Raw genomic sequence first — 14,692 nt, 5'->3', positions numbered from 1 at the left:
TCGGCCCGGGCCGGCGGGGGCGGCGCTGATTGGACGCGGCGCGCGGCCCGGGCCGGCGGGGGCGGCGCTGATTGGACGCGGCGCGCGGCCCGGGCCGATGGAGGCGATGTAGCCGCGGCCGCCCCGGGAGCGCCCGGGACGGCGCCGCAGGTGGGGCGGGGGCGGGAGCGGGGCTGAGGTCTCAGAGCGGCGCGGGTCCCTTCTCCCGGATCCCCTCTCCCGGGTCCCGTCCCCAGTGTCTGTGTCCCTTCCGCCGTGTCCCCGCCGTCGCGTCCCGTGTCCCCTCCCCAGCGCCCCGTGCACCCAACCGGGGCCGCCGGGATCGCGGCTCCGCTCCAGCGGGGAGCGCGGGGAGGCCACGCGTGACACCGGGACGGGAATGGGCTTGTCCCGGGACGCGGGGACGGCGGCAGAGCTGTGCGGTGTGACAGCGGCGCGGCTGCGGGACCGCCACGGCGGGGGCTGTGTCACCGGGACCGCTGCGGGACCCGCGCCAGCACGGGGTGACACCGGGGGGGCTGCGGGACACGTGGAGGGTGACACCGGTGTGACACCGGTGAGGCTGCGAGACATGCAGGGTGACATCAGTGTGACACCAGGACACACAGGGTGACACTGGTGTCCCTCTGGGCCGAGCAGGGTGACAACGGTGTTGCTCTGGGAGTCACACAGCGTGACACTGGTGAGGCAGAGAGACCCATGCTGGGTGACACTGGTGTCACTGGGCCGAGCAGAGTGACATTGGTGTTGCTCTGGTCCTGTGCAGGGTGACTCTGGTACCACACAGCACCAGTACCTCTCCAGTCCTATGAGGTGCCCCACTCCCTGCTCTATTCCCAGCCCGCCCTGCCTGGGTCCCATCACTGCCCAGGGTGCCGTCCCACCCCTGTGACACCCACCTTGCAGCTGGAGGCTCCCCCCACCCCTCTCACCCCAGTTCCCATGTCACTCCCACAGGGCGCTGGCCATGGAGCCAGGCACCATCGACAACCTGTCCATCCTGTACCAGAGCTCCGACTTCATCGTGGTCAACAAGCACTGGGACATCCGCATCGACAGCAAGATGTGGTACGAGACACTGACCCTGCAGAGCCAGCTCCGGCACCGCTTCCCCGAGCTCGCCGACCCCGACACCTACTACGGCTTCAGGTGAGTGGCCAGGCACCCACCCGGGCTGTGCCCTCGGCTGGGGGCACCCCCAAGTTCCCCAGGATGTTCCTGCACCCCTGTCTCCTCCCCAGGTTCTGCCACCAGCTGGATTTCTCCACCAGCGGGGCCCTGTGTGTCGCTCTCAACAAGGCGGCGGCGGGAAGCGCCTACAAGTGTTTCAAGGAGCGGCTGGTGACCAAAGCCTACCTCGCCCTGGTGAGCCCACCCTGCCAGGGCCTGCTCGGGGCTGCCCTTCTGGGCAGGCTGAGCACCTCTGCTGGGAGGCTGAGGGAGCTGGGGTTCAGCCTGGAGAAGGGAGTGCTCCAAGGAGACCTGAGAGCCCCTTCCAGTGCCTAAAAGGGACTCCAGGAGAGCTGGGACAAGGGATGGAGGAACAGAACCAGGGGGAATGGCTTCCCACTGACAGAGATGGGATATTGGGAAGGAATTTCCCCCATGAGGGTGGTGAGGTTCTGGCACAGGTTGCAGCTGCCCCTGGAATTGTCCAAGGCCAGGTTGGATGGGGCTTGGAGCAACCTGGTCTAGTGGAAGATGTTCCTGCCAATGGGTTGGAACTGGAACTGGGTGGGCTTTAAGGTCCCTTCCAACCCAAACCATTCCAGGACTCTGTGATTCTATGAATTGCAGCTTGATCTGCTTCTTGCATCCATCTGGACACAATTCTGTGCCATGTGCTCTAGGAAAACCCTGCTGGAGCAGGGAGGTTGGACTGGGAGTCCCCACTGTGGACTCTCCCAACCTTTCCCGTTCTGTGATTCCACGATTCCTGGCACTGAGGGGTTGGTGAGGAGCACGTGCCAGGGCTCAGTTTCAAACCCCCTTTCTGCCCCCAGGTGAGGGGCCACGTCAGCCAGAGCCGGATGACGATCCGCTATGCCATCGGGAAGAACACCACGGAGGGCAGGACCCACATGATGTGCATCGACGGGACAGAGGGTGAGCCCCCCTTCCCTGCACTGCCCAGACCCCTTGAGCCTCGCTGGGGGATGACAAACCCCCTTTGGATCTCGTTGCAGGCTGTGAAAATCCCAAGCCTTGCCAGTCGGAGCTGATCGTGCTGGAGCACGGATCCTACAGCGGAGACCCCGTGACCAAAGTGCTGCTGCAGCCCCTGACAGGTGGGGGTTGGGGTCAGGGCAGCAGCTCCAGGGGGCTCTGACATGGAAGCAGAACCCGGAAAGGGGATGAGAGAAGCCGAGAACTGCCAGGCTCAGGGGGGACAAACCTTACCTGGTGCGTTGTCACCTCGCGCGCTGAAGGAGGGATTCAGGGATAACCTGTCCGTGATCCCTCCACTCCTGCTCTCCCCAGGGCGGACTCACCAGCTGCGGGTTCACTGCAGTGCTGTCGGTCACCCCATCGTGGGGGACTTCACGTACAGCCTGGGCCAGGACAGCAGCCCCTACAGGATGATGCTCCACGCCTACTACCTGCGCATCCCCGCGCGCGGGGAGCTCATCGAGGTGTGCGCGCCCGACCCCTTTGTCCCCGCCATGGACGGCAACTGGGAGCCCCAGCGCGTCACCCGCCGGCTGGAGGACACCATCCAGGAGCTCAAGGACAAGGTGACGCAGGAGGAGCAGGAGCAGCAGGGCCAGGAGGCCGTGGGTGGTGGTGCGGAGGAGGAGCAGCCCCGGAGCGAAGCCGGGAGCGCGGAGCCGGAGGAGCAGCGGGCGCGGTGCCAGCAGTGGTTGGCAGAGTGGGCTCTGGAGTGAGCACGAGCCACGTCCCTGCGTTTCCAGCTCCATCTTTGTCCCAGTGGGTCCCCTCGGGGCCCAGCGCTGACTCCACACCTGCACCTCCTGTATGCCAAGGCTTCCCTCGCTCACGGGGCTGGATTAGGCACATTGATCAGCGGTTAGGGTGGGTTTGCTTTTTAATGTCCATTATCCAGCTGGCCACGGGATGCCCCTTCCCCACTTCCAGGCCTCAGCAGCAGAGTCAGTGTCACACACCAGCTTAGAGTGACCCCAAAGCTTCCCATCCCTGTCCTGGGGCTCGGGCCCAGCCAGGGCAGCACAGACACTGCCTTTGCCATGACATTCCCACAAACCCTCCGTGCTTGGATGCTGAAGTGCAGCCCAGCACAGGGAGGGGAGGACGTGCCACGAGCAGCTTTGGTGTCCGTGTCCCCCGTTCCCATTCCCTTCACTCCAGCTGCTGCACTCACTGGCACACGTGTGGGAGGTGGGACATTGGGGGGGCTGCAGCAGGGGCTGGGGGCACCAACAGCCCCCCAGTTTTGGGGTGCTCCAGGTGTTTGGCCCACAGAGATGTGCTGGGATGGGCACAAGAGAGGTCCCTGCCTGGCACCAAAGTGCTGCCCATCCCTGCCCCGCACTCCCCTCCTCCCTCAGCCCTCCCATGGGGTTTTTAAAGGCTTGGTGAAGGTGAGAGGGTTGATACAAACGGATTTTAAACCTTTTTCAATTTTCTAGGGGAAGAATCTAGTCTTTTAGGGGTTGTAAAATACGGGTGGTCTCAGAAATGAGGTATTTTTAGTATTTCTGTGGTCAGAGAGCCAGCAGCCCAAAGCTTTTTTAATGGATTTTATTATTCCTTCTACTGGTATTGCCTTTCCTGCTTTTATCCTGGCTGTGGGTGTAACCCCTGCTGAGACAGGTCAGAGGACACGAGCCCCTTGCTGCTCACCTGGACAAGTCCTGGCTTGATCCCATGGTGTGGCTCCTGGTCCCATGGTGTGGCTCCTGGCTGGCAGGTTTCCAGAGGGTGCCAGAGGAAGGTCCTTTGGGTGGACAGTTTGGGAAGGCTCTGGAGCAGTAGGAAATGGATGAAGCTGAAAGAAAGACTGATATGGTGGCTCAGCTCCGCTGGCACTCAGCTTTGCAAGATTCCAAGAAGAGTTTCTCTGGAAGTGCCCTTGCTTTGCTGGTCATCCTACTTTGCTTTCCCTTTCCCACCCTGCTCATCCTCTCCAGCCCTTGGAGGACATTTGGAAATGAGGAGAACAGGACAGCTGGGGAGGGACAGAGGGGCTGGAGCCCACTGCACACACATCCCCATCCCAGGGGCGTCGGCACATCAGCGTGTGCCCAGAGTTGTTGTCACCCCACCAGCCCCATCCCATGGAAAATGCACCTGGCAGGGGTTTCACACAACTGACATTCCCACTTTGAGGGAGAATAAAATGTCACAGCTCTCTCCCTGTGGGTGAACATACCCTGCAGGTCACCGAAATCCCGGGGGGAATTGCATCACCCACCCCTTGTGTCCCTGGGTGCAAGTTCACTGTGCTTTTGTGTCTTGGTGGGGATGGCTCTAAGGTGCCAGCCCTGGGCTCAGGGTGGGTTGGAGGAGCAGGAGACCCATCTCCTTCCTCCCAAGCCCCCTCCCTGCCCATCCCATGTCCCAGGAGTGGCCGGGAAGGGAGAGGCAGCCGCGGGCAGGTCCCAGAGCTGTAAATTACCCTCATGAACCTGTTTGCCAAAGAATGAAGGGGGGTGACGTGCACGGGAGGTGCTGAAAAGTGCCAGGTGAGATTTACATGTCACAGGTGGGACACAGCCTGCCCTTCCCACTGGGAACATCCGGGATGGGGTGGATCACTGGGGTGGGATGTGGGGACGCTGATGGACCATCCCTGCTGGGGGCTGTGTGGAGGAGCCCCCTCCCCAGCACCCATCAGCCTTCGTGTGCTGCACTTATACCCAACACCACAGAGACCAGAGATAAATAGGTGTTTTCCTTACCCTGCAGAGAGTGTTTTCCAGGTGCCCTTCCCGGCATCCCGTCCTGCTCCCTCCTCTCTGCCGGCACTGCCACGGGGTGTTGGCTGCGAATCCCCCGGTGCTGGGGTGTGTGTTGTGATGTTCTGTGCACTTGGCAGTACCCGTGTTGTTGCCTCTCACTGTATTAAACGTGTCTCTGCCCTTCGGCCCCTGTCTCTCAATCCAACGCGGCTCCGGGGGCTTCCAGGAATGAGCCCGGACCGGCCCGACGGGACCGGCCCCGGGGCTCCAGCCCGGCCAACCTGCTGTGTGAGCACCGCACCGCGGGGTCCATCCTCCCCCTGCTGGAATTCCCGGCCAAAACCACCGGGATGAGCGACCCCAGAGCCCTCCCGGGTTTAGGAACAGAGGTGACCGAGGATGGTGGAGGCAGCTGGGGCAGATGTCAGTGCCACATCCTGTCCCCTGCCCGTCCCTGCCAGCTGGGATTGTCCCAGGCAGACGAGAAAAGCTCCTATTTTGGGAACATTGTGTCTTTCCCTGGCAAGGAGGTGGGGAGCAGCCTTGGGGCTGGCAGGGTTTAGGGGGTGCACAGGGAAAGCTGCTGTCACTCCTGATGATTGGATGCTCCCAGGGCTGGAGCCCCTCTGCTCTGGAGACAGGCTGGGAGAGCTGGAGGTTTTCACCTGGAGAAGAGAAGGCTCCAGGGAGACCTGAGAACCCCTTTCAGTGCCTGAAGGGGCTCCAGGAGAGCTGGAGAGGGACTTGGGACAAGGGATGGAGGGACAAAGTGAGGGGGAATGGCTTCCCACTGCCAGAGGGCAGGGTTAGATGGGATATTGGGAAGGAATTCTTCCCTAAGAGGGTGGGGAGGCCCTGGCACAGGTTGCCCAGAGAAGCTGTGGCTGCCCCTGGATCCCTGGGAGTGTCCAAGGCCAGGTTGGACGGGGCTTGGAGCAACCTGGGCTAGTGGAAGGTGTCCCTGCCCGTGGCAGGGGATGGGACTGGATGGGCTTAAGGTGCCTTCCAACACAAACCCTTCTGGGACTCTGTCGATGCTCCTCACTCATCCTGCAGTCAGAGCCCACAACTGACCTGCTGAGGTCCCAAGGAAGGGACTTGGGCAGATGTTCTTGGCACGTTCAAGTTCGAGGTGGACCCTCCTGTGTCAGCTCCTGAGGGTGTTTCAGGGTCAGTTTTAAGCTCTGTGGGGACACAGTGGACTTGGTGACCTGCAAAGGAGCTCCAGTGTGTCCCTGCCCTCCTGCTCCAGCCACCCCTGCCCAGCCAGCCCGGGGCAGGGGCCGTGTCCCACCAGCATCCTCATAGCAAACAAGTTTCTGTAATTTTACCACTGCAACAGGAGCTATTTTTACAGTAAATCCTTCCAAAATAGAAACCAGCAACACCCGCGGGCGGCGGCCGAGCCCTGGGGCTGCAGGACCGGTTTGGGGGACGGGGCTGGCGACAGGACACAGCTGGGAGCACTGGGAGCACTGGGACACAACTCGGCACTGTGCCAGCAGCTCCAGGGACCCTCGGAGAAGTCTGGTACCCCCAAATCTCTCTGAGAAGGGGGTGCAGCCTTGCTGCCAGCCCAGCCACTCCAGCTGCTCTGGCCCTTCCCTTTTCCCGGGATAAACGCTCAGGAAACGTTTGTGCTCACGGCATCAGGCTCCTCCAGGCTGTCATCCCACAGCCTCAGCAAGGATTTGTTTCCTTTCTTTTTGGTCTCCTTCATGGCACGTGCTGGATGGCATTTCGGAGCATGATCAGGGAGAAAGCTGTAAAAGAGGGAATGGGATTGTCCATGGTTAATGGAAAAAGGATGGATGGGAGGGAAGCAGCTCCCAGAGGGTGCTGAGCCCATCACTGAGCACTCGTCTGTTCTGCACCTCAGTTGCCCTGTAAAATAACCCCCTGAACAGCTCAAAAGGTTTCCCACTCCCTGGGAGCACCTTTATCTCCCTCAGGAGCACAGAAATCACCAGCTTGGGGGATTTAACTCCCTCTGGATTCATTTTGGCTTCAGTTGAACCAGAAGTTCAAAGTTTCCTTTACAGGGGGGGAAAAAAAAAAAAAAAAAAAAAAAGGAAACAAAACCAAAACCGGGGAGAAGGGAAGGAGCCTGACAAAACACTGTTGAGAAACTGCCCCGTCACACCCCTGTCGGGAGCAACATCCCCACCCCGCACAGATAAGTGCCGAGCGCTGCCGGCGCTGCCCATCCCCGGCCCGCGGGGGGAGAGGACCTGCCCGGCTGAGACCTCGCCACGGAGCCAGATCCCCCCGGACAGAGAGGAGGAGAACGGCTCGGCACGGCCACGGTGGGATTTGGGGAACAAAATGAGCCCTCAGGGGGAAAATTCCTTGCATTGAACTTGCGTTGAGTTCGAACTGTGGGCAGCATTGGGCTCAGTGGGGGGAATTTTGGGAGCAGGGATGGATTTTCCATCGGGGGCGATCCAGGTGAGAGGTGTGGAGTGGGGAACAGCGGGAGGGAAACACCTGCTGGGGCTCCTCCCCTGGGCTACACTGGATTTCTCCCAGTCCCATGTGGATATGGGGGATGGAGGGGGACCCCGTCCCTGCAGGGCACAGGCAGGAGCAGGGCACTGGGTGTCGGAGGGGACAAGTTATTGTGGAGTTTCTTTTAATGACGAGTGGAGAATTAAATCCTCTTTTTCGTTATATAGGATTTTAAATCTCTCCCTTGGCTGTGGGGAATCTGTGCAGGCAGCACAGGTGGGCACACTGACCCACCCTGATCCCACAGCTCCAACCTCAGCACTGGGTGAGAAAATCGGCTGCAGAGAGAAGAACCCCAGGGGTGGGACACGGCTCCAGCCTCGTGTGGGGTGAGAGAATCAGCTGCAGAATTCCCAGTACCACCCCAAGCACCGACCCTGAGTGTGGGACACAGCTCCAGCCCCATTGCTGGGTGAGAATTGGCTGCAGGACCCCCAGCACCTTCCAACAACCCCGAGTGTCGGACACGACCCTCCGGACCCGCGCCGAGGGCGGAGCCCCAGCACCAGCACCATGGTGTGGGCAGCCCCAGCCCCGGCTGCCATCGCCCTCTGCCTCCGTGAGTGACACCTCGTGTCCCTAAAGCTGCTTTGGGACCCCCATCCACCCCCAGCGCCAGGGACGCTCCAGCCCGTGCTGCTCCTCATCCCCATCCTGCTCGGCTTCGGCACTCCCTGCCCCCTGCCTCCTGCTCCCCTCAGCATCCACAGGCAGTGGAAGATTTTTCCCAAGGACAGAGACAGATTTCCAGGGACAGATTTCTCCCTTTTTGCCTTCCAGACCCACCCAGAGGGACCCCGGGGTGCCTGGGCTGGGGGCTGCTCTCTGCATAGAGGTTTAAGTGAACATCATTAAATTGCCAAAGAAAAGGCTCTTCCCAGACTTTAAACCTGGAGCAGCTGTGGAACCTCCCGTGACCACCTGTACATACATCCATGGATGTTTCCTAACCTGCTCCTACTTCCTTGCAGGTGTCTCCACAAACCTGGTGAAAGCTGCAGTGGTGAGTCTCCCCCGGCTCCGCTGGCTCCCGATGCTCCAGGGCTTTCCCAAACTTCTCAGCTGGTGCTGGAGCTACTGGAGCTGCCGTGGTTCCTCCATCTCTCAGCTGCAGGGAGGCACAGCTGTCACCTACCTGCTGTCCCCCTGGGCAGCCCATGGCCTGTCCCTGTCCCATCCCACCCCTCACTCACCCACTGCCCAGCAGCTTCCCTGCCCTGCTCCCAGACCAAGGGCTGGCATCCTGATGGGCTCCCAGCTCCTCTGGCTCTGGGGAAACAGGGACAGACCCACTGAAGGGTCACTCCTGAGAGTGTCTGTGGTGGCTTTTGTCCCCACATGCCACCAGGGCAGCCTTCAGCCAGGTCAGATCCCATTCCCTGCAACTGAAATCCCTTCTTCCCCCTCCTTGCCTGGGCTGAGCATCCCTCATCCTGTCCCCAGGCTGCCCTGGTCATTGGAGCTGTCCTGTCCACTGCAGAGCATCACCCTGGGTAAGTACAGCCCCAGCCAGGGCTCTGGGTTTTGGGGGGTCTGGGCAGTGGGGCCGGTGTGTGTTTGGTTGCTCCCCACGTCCGGCTGCTGTGACGGGTCCCTGGGCTGGGGAGGATTTACAGCCTCGCACAGCCGGTTCCGTGCCTGTGCCCGGGCAGGGATTCCGGTTGCTTTGGCTCCTCCTGGAGCACAAACACACCAAGAATTCCCTTTCCTTTATGGGGCTGACTCAGGTACAGCAGGAACCTCCCCCGAGCAGCTTCATCTCATCCCAGGCTGAAGCGGAGCATGGACGGTGAGTGTTACCCAGTCCAGACCAGTTCAGAGCTCTTGGGGGGGAGAGGGGTGAAAATGCCCCTGTGCTGGTGGGCATCTGGGTGCTCCCAGGAGTGGGGAGGCACAGGACCAGGCAGAAAGCTATGGGATTCCCATAAAATAACTGGGGAGGTGGGGAAAGGACCTTACAGAACACTGGAGGGGGTTGCTCTTACCTGGGAGCAGGAGTATGGCAGCAGCAGCTGGGAAGGAGTGGGACAGGGTGGGATATTCCCCAGGTGGGGTCAGCACCAAGTGGAGGACGCTGCAAGATCAGAGGATGCTCCTATAGATGACCTGGAGAGGTTTTAGTTGCCTTTAACTGGACAAAGTGCAAGTGGGCTGCAAAAACACCCCCGTGTTCTTCAGGAATAACTTTAAGGAATGGAAGCAAATAAGACTTTATGGGCTGGGGATGGGAGGAGGATCCACAGTGGCTCAAGCTACGTTACTGCGATTCCATGTTCATTCACCAGGGCTCTTCCAAGGGGCTCTGAGCCCCGTGGCAGGACCAGGGCCAGGTGGGAAGGGGGGACACACCATCTACCTGACACAACTCCTCACCCACAGGCTGCCCCTCCAAGCCCATCACCTCCACCACCATCACCACAAACCCCCTGTTATCCCTGGATTACACCTCTGAGGAGTTCAACCTGTGCCTGAGCAACGATGTCTTAATTGAAAACCTGGAGGCTCTGCTGGACATGCCGTTCACTGTGGACTACTACAAGGTCATGAAAGAAAAGGTGGACCAGGTAAGGGGTGACACAGGGCAGGAGGCCCCAGCAGCCCCTCAGCAGGATGGGCACGGTCTGGGATGGGCAGGACCTGCTGTGGGAATGGGCATCAATGGATGTGGGGATGAAGGGCATCAATGGATGTGGGGATGAAGGGCATCAATGGATGTGGGGATGAAGGGCATCAATGGATGTGGGGATGAAGGGCATCAATGGATGTGGGGGTGAAGGGTATCAATGGATGTGGGGATGAAGGGCATCAATGGATGTGGGGATGAAGGGCATCAATGGATGTGGGGATGAAGGGCATCAATGGATGTGGGGATGAAGGGCATCAATGGATGTGGGGGTGAAGGGTATCAATGGATGTGGGGATGAAGGTGCCCGAGCGAGTCCTCTGCACCCATTCCTGCCCTATTTTCCCTTCCCTCACCCTGGTTTCTGCCCCCTTGGCCTGGCCCCACAGGCTTACCCATCGGGGATCCCGGAGGAGCTGCTGAGGCGCCTGGGACTGCTGGCCTGCTGGTACTCAGAGGAGGAGATCAGTCAGTGGTCAGTGACGTCCAGTGACACGCTGGCAGCCCTGCTCAGCTCCTCGGAAGGGTGCTGGGATGATTCCCAGGTAAGTCCATGGCAGCAGCAGGAGATGAGGCTGGCCCAGCCTGTGCCCCAGCCCAGCTTGGGGCGAAGGTGTTTGGCAGCACACCTTTAGCAGGAGCATCTTCCTGCCCACCCTGTGTCCCACCACATGCCCCATGCTCCGCAGGTGCAGCAGCTGCTCAGCAGGTACCTGACCCTGGGGGGCACCTTGACCGGGCCCCTGCTCCAGGCCATCGGGGGCAGCCGCCTGTGCAACCTGCAGGAGGAGCAGGTGGAGCAAATCCCCGCCCAAGCAATCGGGTGAGGCTCTTCTGAGGGGCACTGGGCAGTCCTGCGAGGGTCCTGGGGCTGTGGGGAAGGGGGTGCTGGGATGGAAGCCCCCCAGCTCTGTTTTGGCTCTGCCCACTCCCAGGCAGCAGGGTGGGATCGCTGCTCCCGCTCCCAGCTCCTGCCGGAGCCCCGGCACCGGGAGTGGGGATGCCCCACACAGCTCCCCCAGCCAACAGAACACTTGGGCTGTGGGTTGGGGTGCTGCCCCTCTCTGAGCTGTGACCCTCCCTTCCAGGACTGCTGGGCAGTTAGACATTTCTGCCTGTTCCCAAGCCAAGAAGGAGCTGCTCTACAGGAAGGCTCGGGAGGCCTTTGCTGACCTGGCCGACACCCCCAGCGTGTATTACTGCCGGCTCCAGCCATACCTGGGTAGGTGCTTCCTCCTTCCCCCTCCCTCCCACCATGAGGCTCGCTGTCTTTTCCTCATCCAGGGAGGTTTGACCATGTTAGGACAGGTCTGGCAGCCTCCAAAGGCTCCCCAGATATGTTGGGATGGTTGGTACATGTCCAGGTGTCTCTTTAAGGTGGAGCTCCAGCAGAGGACCTGAAAGACTTGGCCAATGCTGGCGTGGCCATAGACATGGATATGGACACCTTCCTGTCCCTAAATCCCGAGGAACTGCAGGTACAGCCCCTGCCCCTCTCCCCTCTGCAGGGCAGGGCTGGCCCAGGGCTGGGCAGGGGGTCCGAGGCCTGAGTCCCATCAAATCACCAATTCTCCACTTTTTTACCTGTGTAAAGTTTCCTTTGGAAGTTTTTCCTTGCTCTGCAGCCCCACTAGAAAAGCATTTCGGGGTGATGCCGGCGGTGAGGATGAACGAAGGGGGTGTTGTGTGTGTGTGTTGCAGAAACTCAGTGTCATGGACGTGAAAAATTTGCTCGGGGAAAACCTCCCTGAGCTGAAGAAAGCTGAGAACGAGCCCTTGGTGATGGGCTGGGTGGAGAGACAGTTCCAGAGGGAGCTGGACCGTGTCCTGGGAATTGGCCTGCAGGGAGGGATGGAGGACCCCACGGGGACAACCACGCCTGCTGCCCCCCCCACCACAGCCAGTGTCACCTCCACAGCCACCAGCCCTGTGCCCACCACCCTCCCAACTGTCCCCACCTGTCCTTGCCCCACCACCCCAGATATTGTCACCCCCACAGCCACTGTCCCGACCCCTCCTTACTCCACTACCCCGGTCAGTGTCACCTCCAGAGCCACTGTCCCCACTTCCATCACCCTCCCCACTGTCTCCACCCCTCCTCATCCCACCACTCCAGCCAGTGCCACCTCCACTGGCACTGTCCCTGTGCCCACCACCCTCCCCACTGTCCCCACCCCTATTGCCACTACCACCCCCCCGACCACCCAGTCAAGTACAGTCCCCCTCCAGACCCCCACCCTGAGTGCTCTCAGCCCAACCCCCCTAAACAACAGTCCCCCCTCCACTGAGAGTCCCCCTGCCACTTCCACTGCCACCTCCACTGCTCATCCCACTCTGACCACCTCCATCGCCCCCCCGTGCTCCACCCACCAGTCTCCCACCACAAATAAGGTCACCCCGTCTCCTGTCCCCCTCCTCCCCACCACCCTGGCCCCTGTCAACCCCAACACCACCTCTCCCAGCTCTGTCCCAGTCCCTGCTGTCACCTCCAGGGCCACCACCAGCACCAGTGTTGGCACTGACCCGGCTGGTACCACCCACAGCACCAGCTCCCCTCTGGTGCCTGTGAACACCCCAGCACCCGGGGGGACCACCCACCCTACTCCTGCCACCCACAGCACTGTCATCCCTGGCACCCACAGTGCTGTCAGTACCCCTGTCCCTAATCCCACCTCTGCTCCCACTGCCACCCACAGCACTGTCATCCCCAGCACCCACAGTGCTGCCAGCACCCCTGTCCCTAATCCCACCTCTGCTCCCACTGCCACCCCTGTCCCTAATCCCACCTCTGCTCCCACTGCCACCCCTGTCCCTAATCCCACCTCTGCTCCCACTGCCACCCACAGCACTGTCATCCCCAGCACCCCTGTCCCTAATCCCACCTCTGCTTCCACTGCCATCCACACCACTGTCACCTCCATCCCTAATCCCACCTCTGCTCCCACTGCCACCCATCACACCCTCACCTCTGTCTCTAATCCTTCCTCTGCAGCCACTGCCACCCACACCACCATCACCCTGAGCACTCCCAGTGCTCCCAGCACTCCTGTCCCTAATCCCACCTCTGTTCCCACTGCCATCCACACCACTGCTCTCCCTGTCCCTCACTCCCCCTCTGCACCCACTGCCACCCACAGCTCTGCCCGCCCTGTCCCTCTCTCCACCTCTGCTCCCACTGCCCCAGCCACAAGCCCCCCTCCCCACAAGCCCACCCCAGTTCCCAGCTCCACCATCTCCACCCAAAAGAGCATCATCTCCTCCATGCCCGAGACCACCCCAGTGCCCTGCCCGAGCAGTGGCCCCCCGGGATTCCCCAGCCCTTCCTCCACCACCACCAGCAGTGAGGCCACCAAACCAAGCCCTGGAGCTGTGCCAGAGTCACCACGACCAACATCCAACGGGCACATCAACCTGCAGCCCAAGCCTGGTAAGGTGGGAATGTTCCGAGTCAGGAAAGGCTTAGGAATGATGGTGAGGCCGAGGTCTTCAGCAGTAAGCAGATGATCCACCTCATTCCTGCTGGATTCAGTCCTGGCTTCACGGGCAGTGACGTGTCTGTGCAGCCCCCGGAGCTGCCTCAGGTCCTGCGAGCTCTCAGGTCTGCCCAGGAGCACCCTGAGGTGTCTCTGAGCCCCCCCAGCCCCCAGCACTGCAGAAAGCTGGAATAATCCTGGAGAAATCCTGGAGGAATCCCACTCCTGCTAATCCCTGGGCTGCTCTCTACCTGGGTTTGGCCTTCCCTGTTTTAGCTGGGCACGGTGTTCCTGAGTGCAAGCACTAAAGTCTGAGCTCCTTTGCTCTGGCAGAGCTGCCCCTGTAGCTTTAATGACCCTGGGGATTCACTCCTGTCTTGTGCTGGTGAGTCAGGAAGGCTCAGCCTGGGGACAGTCACACCTGGGGCAGGCCAGTGTCTGAGAAGGTACAGGCAAGGTCCCAGGGGGCTGAGAAGTGCTGTCCTGACACATGGACCCCCTGGGATACCTGAATTCCACTGCCCTCTCAGCTCACACATGCCCTGCACCTGGATAATCCCATTATTTGTGTTCTCCCCCCAGATTCAGGACCCAGACTGTCCTCCTGCCTCATCCACGTGCTGGCTGTCACCGTGGGGACCTTGCTGCTGCAGGGGCTGCTCTGAGCCCCCCCTCAGCACCACACCCACCCCATCCCTCCTTCGTCTCCACCACCCTGCAACACAATGGTGCTGGGAAATTCCTCGCTGGAAAAGCAGAAACCCGGGAAAGGAAGAGAACTCCTCCGTTTGATACCAGCACAGAACGGGATTATTATTTTTGAGGCTGGGCAGTGAAAGGAGAACTGGTATTTTTCAGCCCAGAGAAGCCCCACGGGTACTTACTAGCAGTTTACTCCATGTAGTACCAGCAGTGCTGAGTGCTCTGACAGGGCAATAACACCAGGCCCACTTCTACCAGGGGCTTTCCTTCTAAGGAATCCCACTGGGATCTGTGAAACAGTGGGACAACTCAGGGATTGGAGTCACTGGCCACTGCAAAAGAAGCAGAACACAGCCCAGCAATGCAGCTGAGAGATCCCCAAAATTGCATTTACTCATTTCATGAACTGCTTTTTGATCCAGATCTGTTCAAACTCCACGAAGACTCTCATGGGATGATTCACTGAAGATAATTTATCTTGATTACTGGTGCAATGCTATACAATA

At 60.4% G+C, this 14,692-nt stretch overlaps 2 protein-coding genes across 2 annotated transcripts; both read left to right on the top strand.

Moving 5' to 3' along the window:
- Positions 1 to 69: 69 nt before the first annotated feature.
- On the top strand, positions 70 to 5,065 carry RPUSD1 (RNA pseudouridine synthase domain containing 1). The gene is made up of 6 exons (XM_051778997.1): positions 70 to 150; positions 958 to 1,149; positions 1,242 to 1,365; positions 2,004 to 2,106; positions 2,187 to 2,288; positions 2,482 to 5,065. Exons 2-6 carry the CDS (start codon positions 968 to 970, stop codon positions 2,883 to 2,885), a joined length of 915 nt encoding a protein of 304 aa, XP_051634957.1. The 5' UTR covers positions 70 to 150; positions 958 to 967; the 3' UTR covers positions 2,886 to 5,065.
- A 165-nt stretch (positions 5,066 to 5,230) lies between these two features.
- Positions 5,231 to 14,195, top strand: LOC127466230 (uncharacterized). Its single transcript, XM_051776851.1, has 13 exons — positions 5,231 to 5,303; positions 7,057 to 7,186; positions 7,818 to 7,947; positions 8,832 to 8,881; positions 9,116 to 9,177; positions 9,768 to 9,952; positions 10,401 to 10,556; positions 10,701 to 10,834; positions 11,100 to 11,233; positions 11,389 to 11,489; positions 11,713 to 12,661; positions 13,196 to 13,438; positions 14,067 to 14,195. Exons 1-13 carry the CDS (start codon positions 5,231 to 5,233, stop codon positions 14,147 to 14,149), a joined length of 2,430 nt encoding a protein of 809 aa, XP_051632811.1. The 3' UTR covers positions 14,150 to 14,195.
- Positions 14,196 to 14,692: the final 497 nt, after the last annotated feature.

This window comes from Manacus candei, unplaced genomic scaffold (assembly GCF_025592945.1).
Source record: "Manacus candei isolate 608988 ecotype Guabito, Panama unplaced genomic scaffold, ASM2559294v1 h1tg000002l, whole genome shotgun sequence".
Taxonomy (NCBI): Eukaryota; Metazoa; Chordata; class Aves; order Passeriformes; family Pipridae; genus Manacus; species Manacus candei.
This window is presented reverse-complemented; position numbering and strand designations above follow the sequence as displayed.

Bases quoted from the DNA above. Each gene is read 5' to 3' on its own strand.
- LOC127466230 (XM_051776851.1), top strand. From the start codon at position 5,231: ATGAGCGACCCCAGAGCCCTCCCGGGTTTAGGAACAGAGGTGACCGAG. The intron at 10,835-11,099 runs GTGAGGCTCTTC...CCTCCCTTCCAG, and splicing joins ATCCCCGCCCAAGCAATCGG to GACTGCTGGGCAGTTAGACA. The intron at 13,439-14,066 runs GTAAGGTGGGAA...TTCTCCCCCCAG, and splicing joins CAACCTGCAGCCCAAGCCTG to ATTCAGGACCCAGACTGTCC.
- RPUSD1 (XM_051778997.1), top strand. From the start codon at position 968: ATGGAGCCAGGCACCATCGACAACCTGTCCATCCTGTACCAGAGCTCC. The intron at 1,366-2,003 runs GTGAGCCCACCC...TTCTGCCCCCAG, and splicing joins CCAAAGCCTACCTCGCCCTG to GTGAGGGGCCACGTCAGCCA. The intron at 2,107-2,186 runs GTGAGCCCCCCT...ATCTCGTTGCAG, and splicing joins GTGCATCGACGGGACAGAGG to GCTGTGAAAATCCCAAGCCT.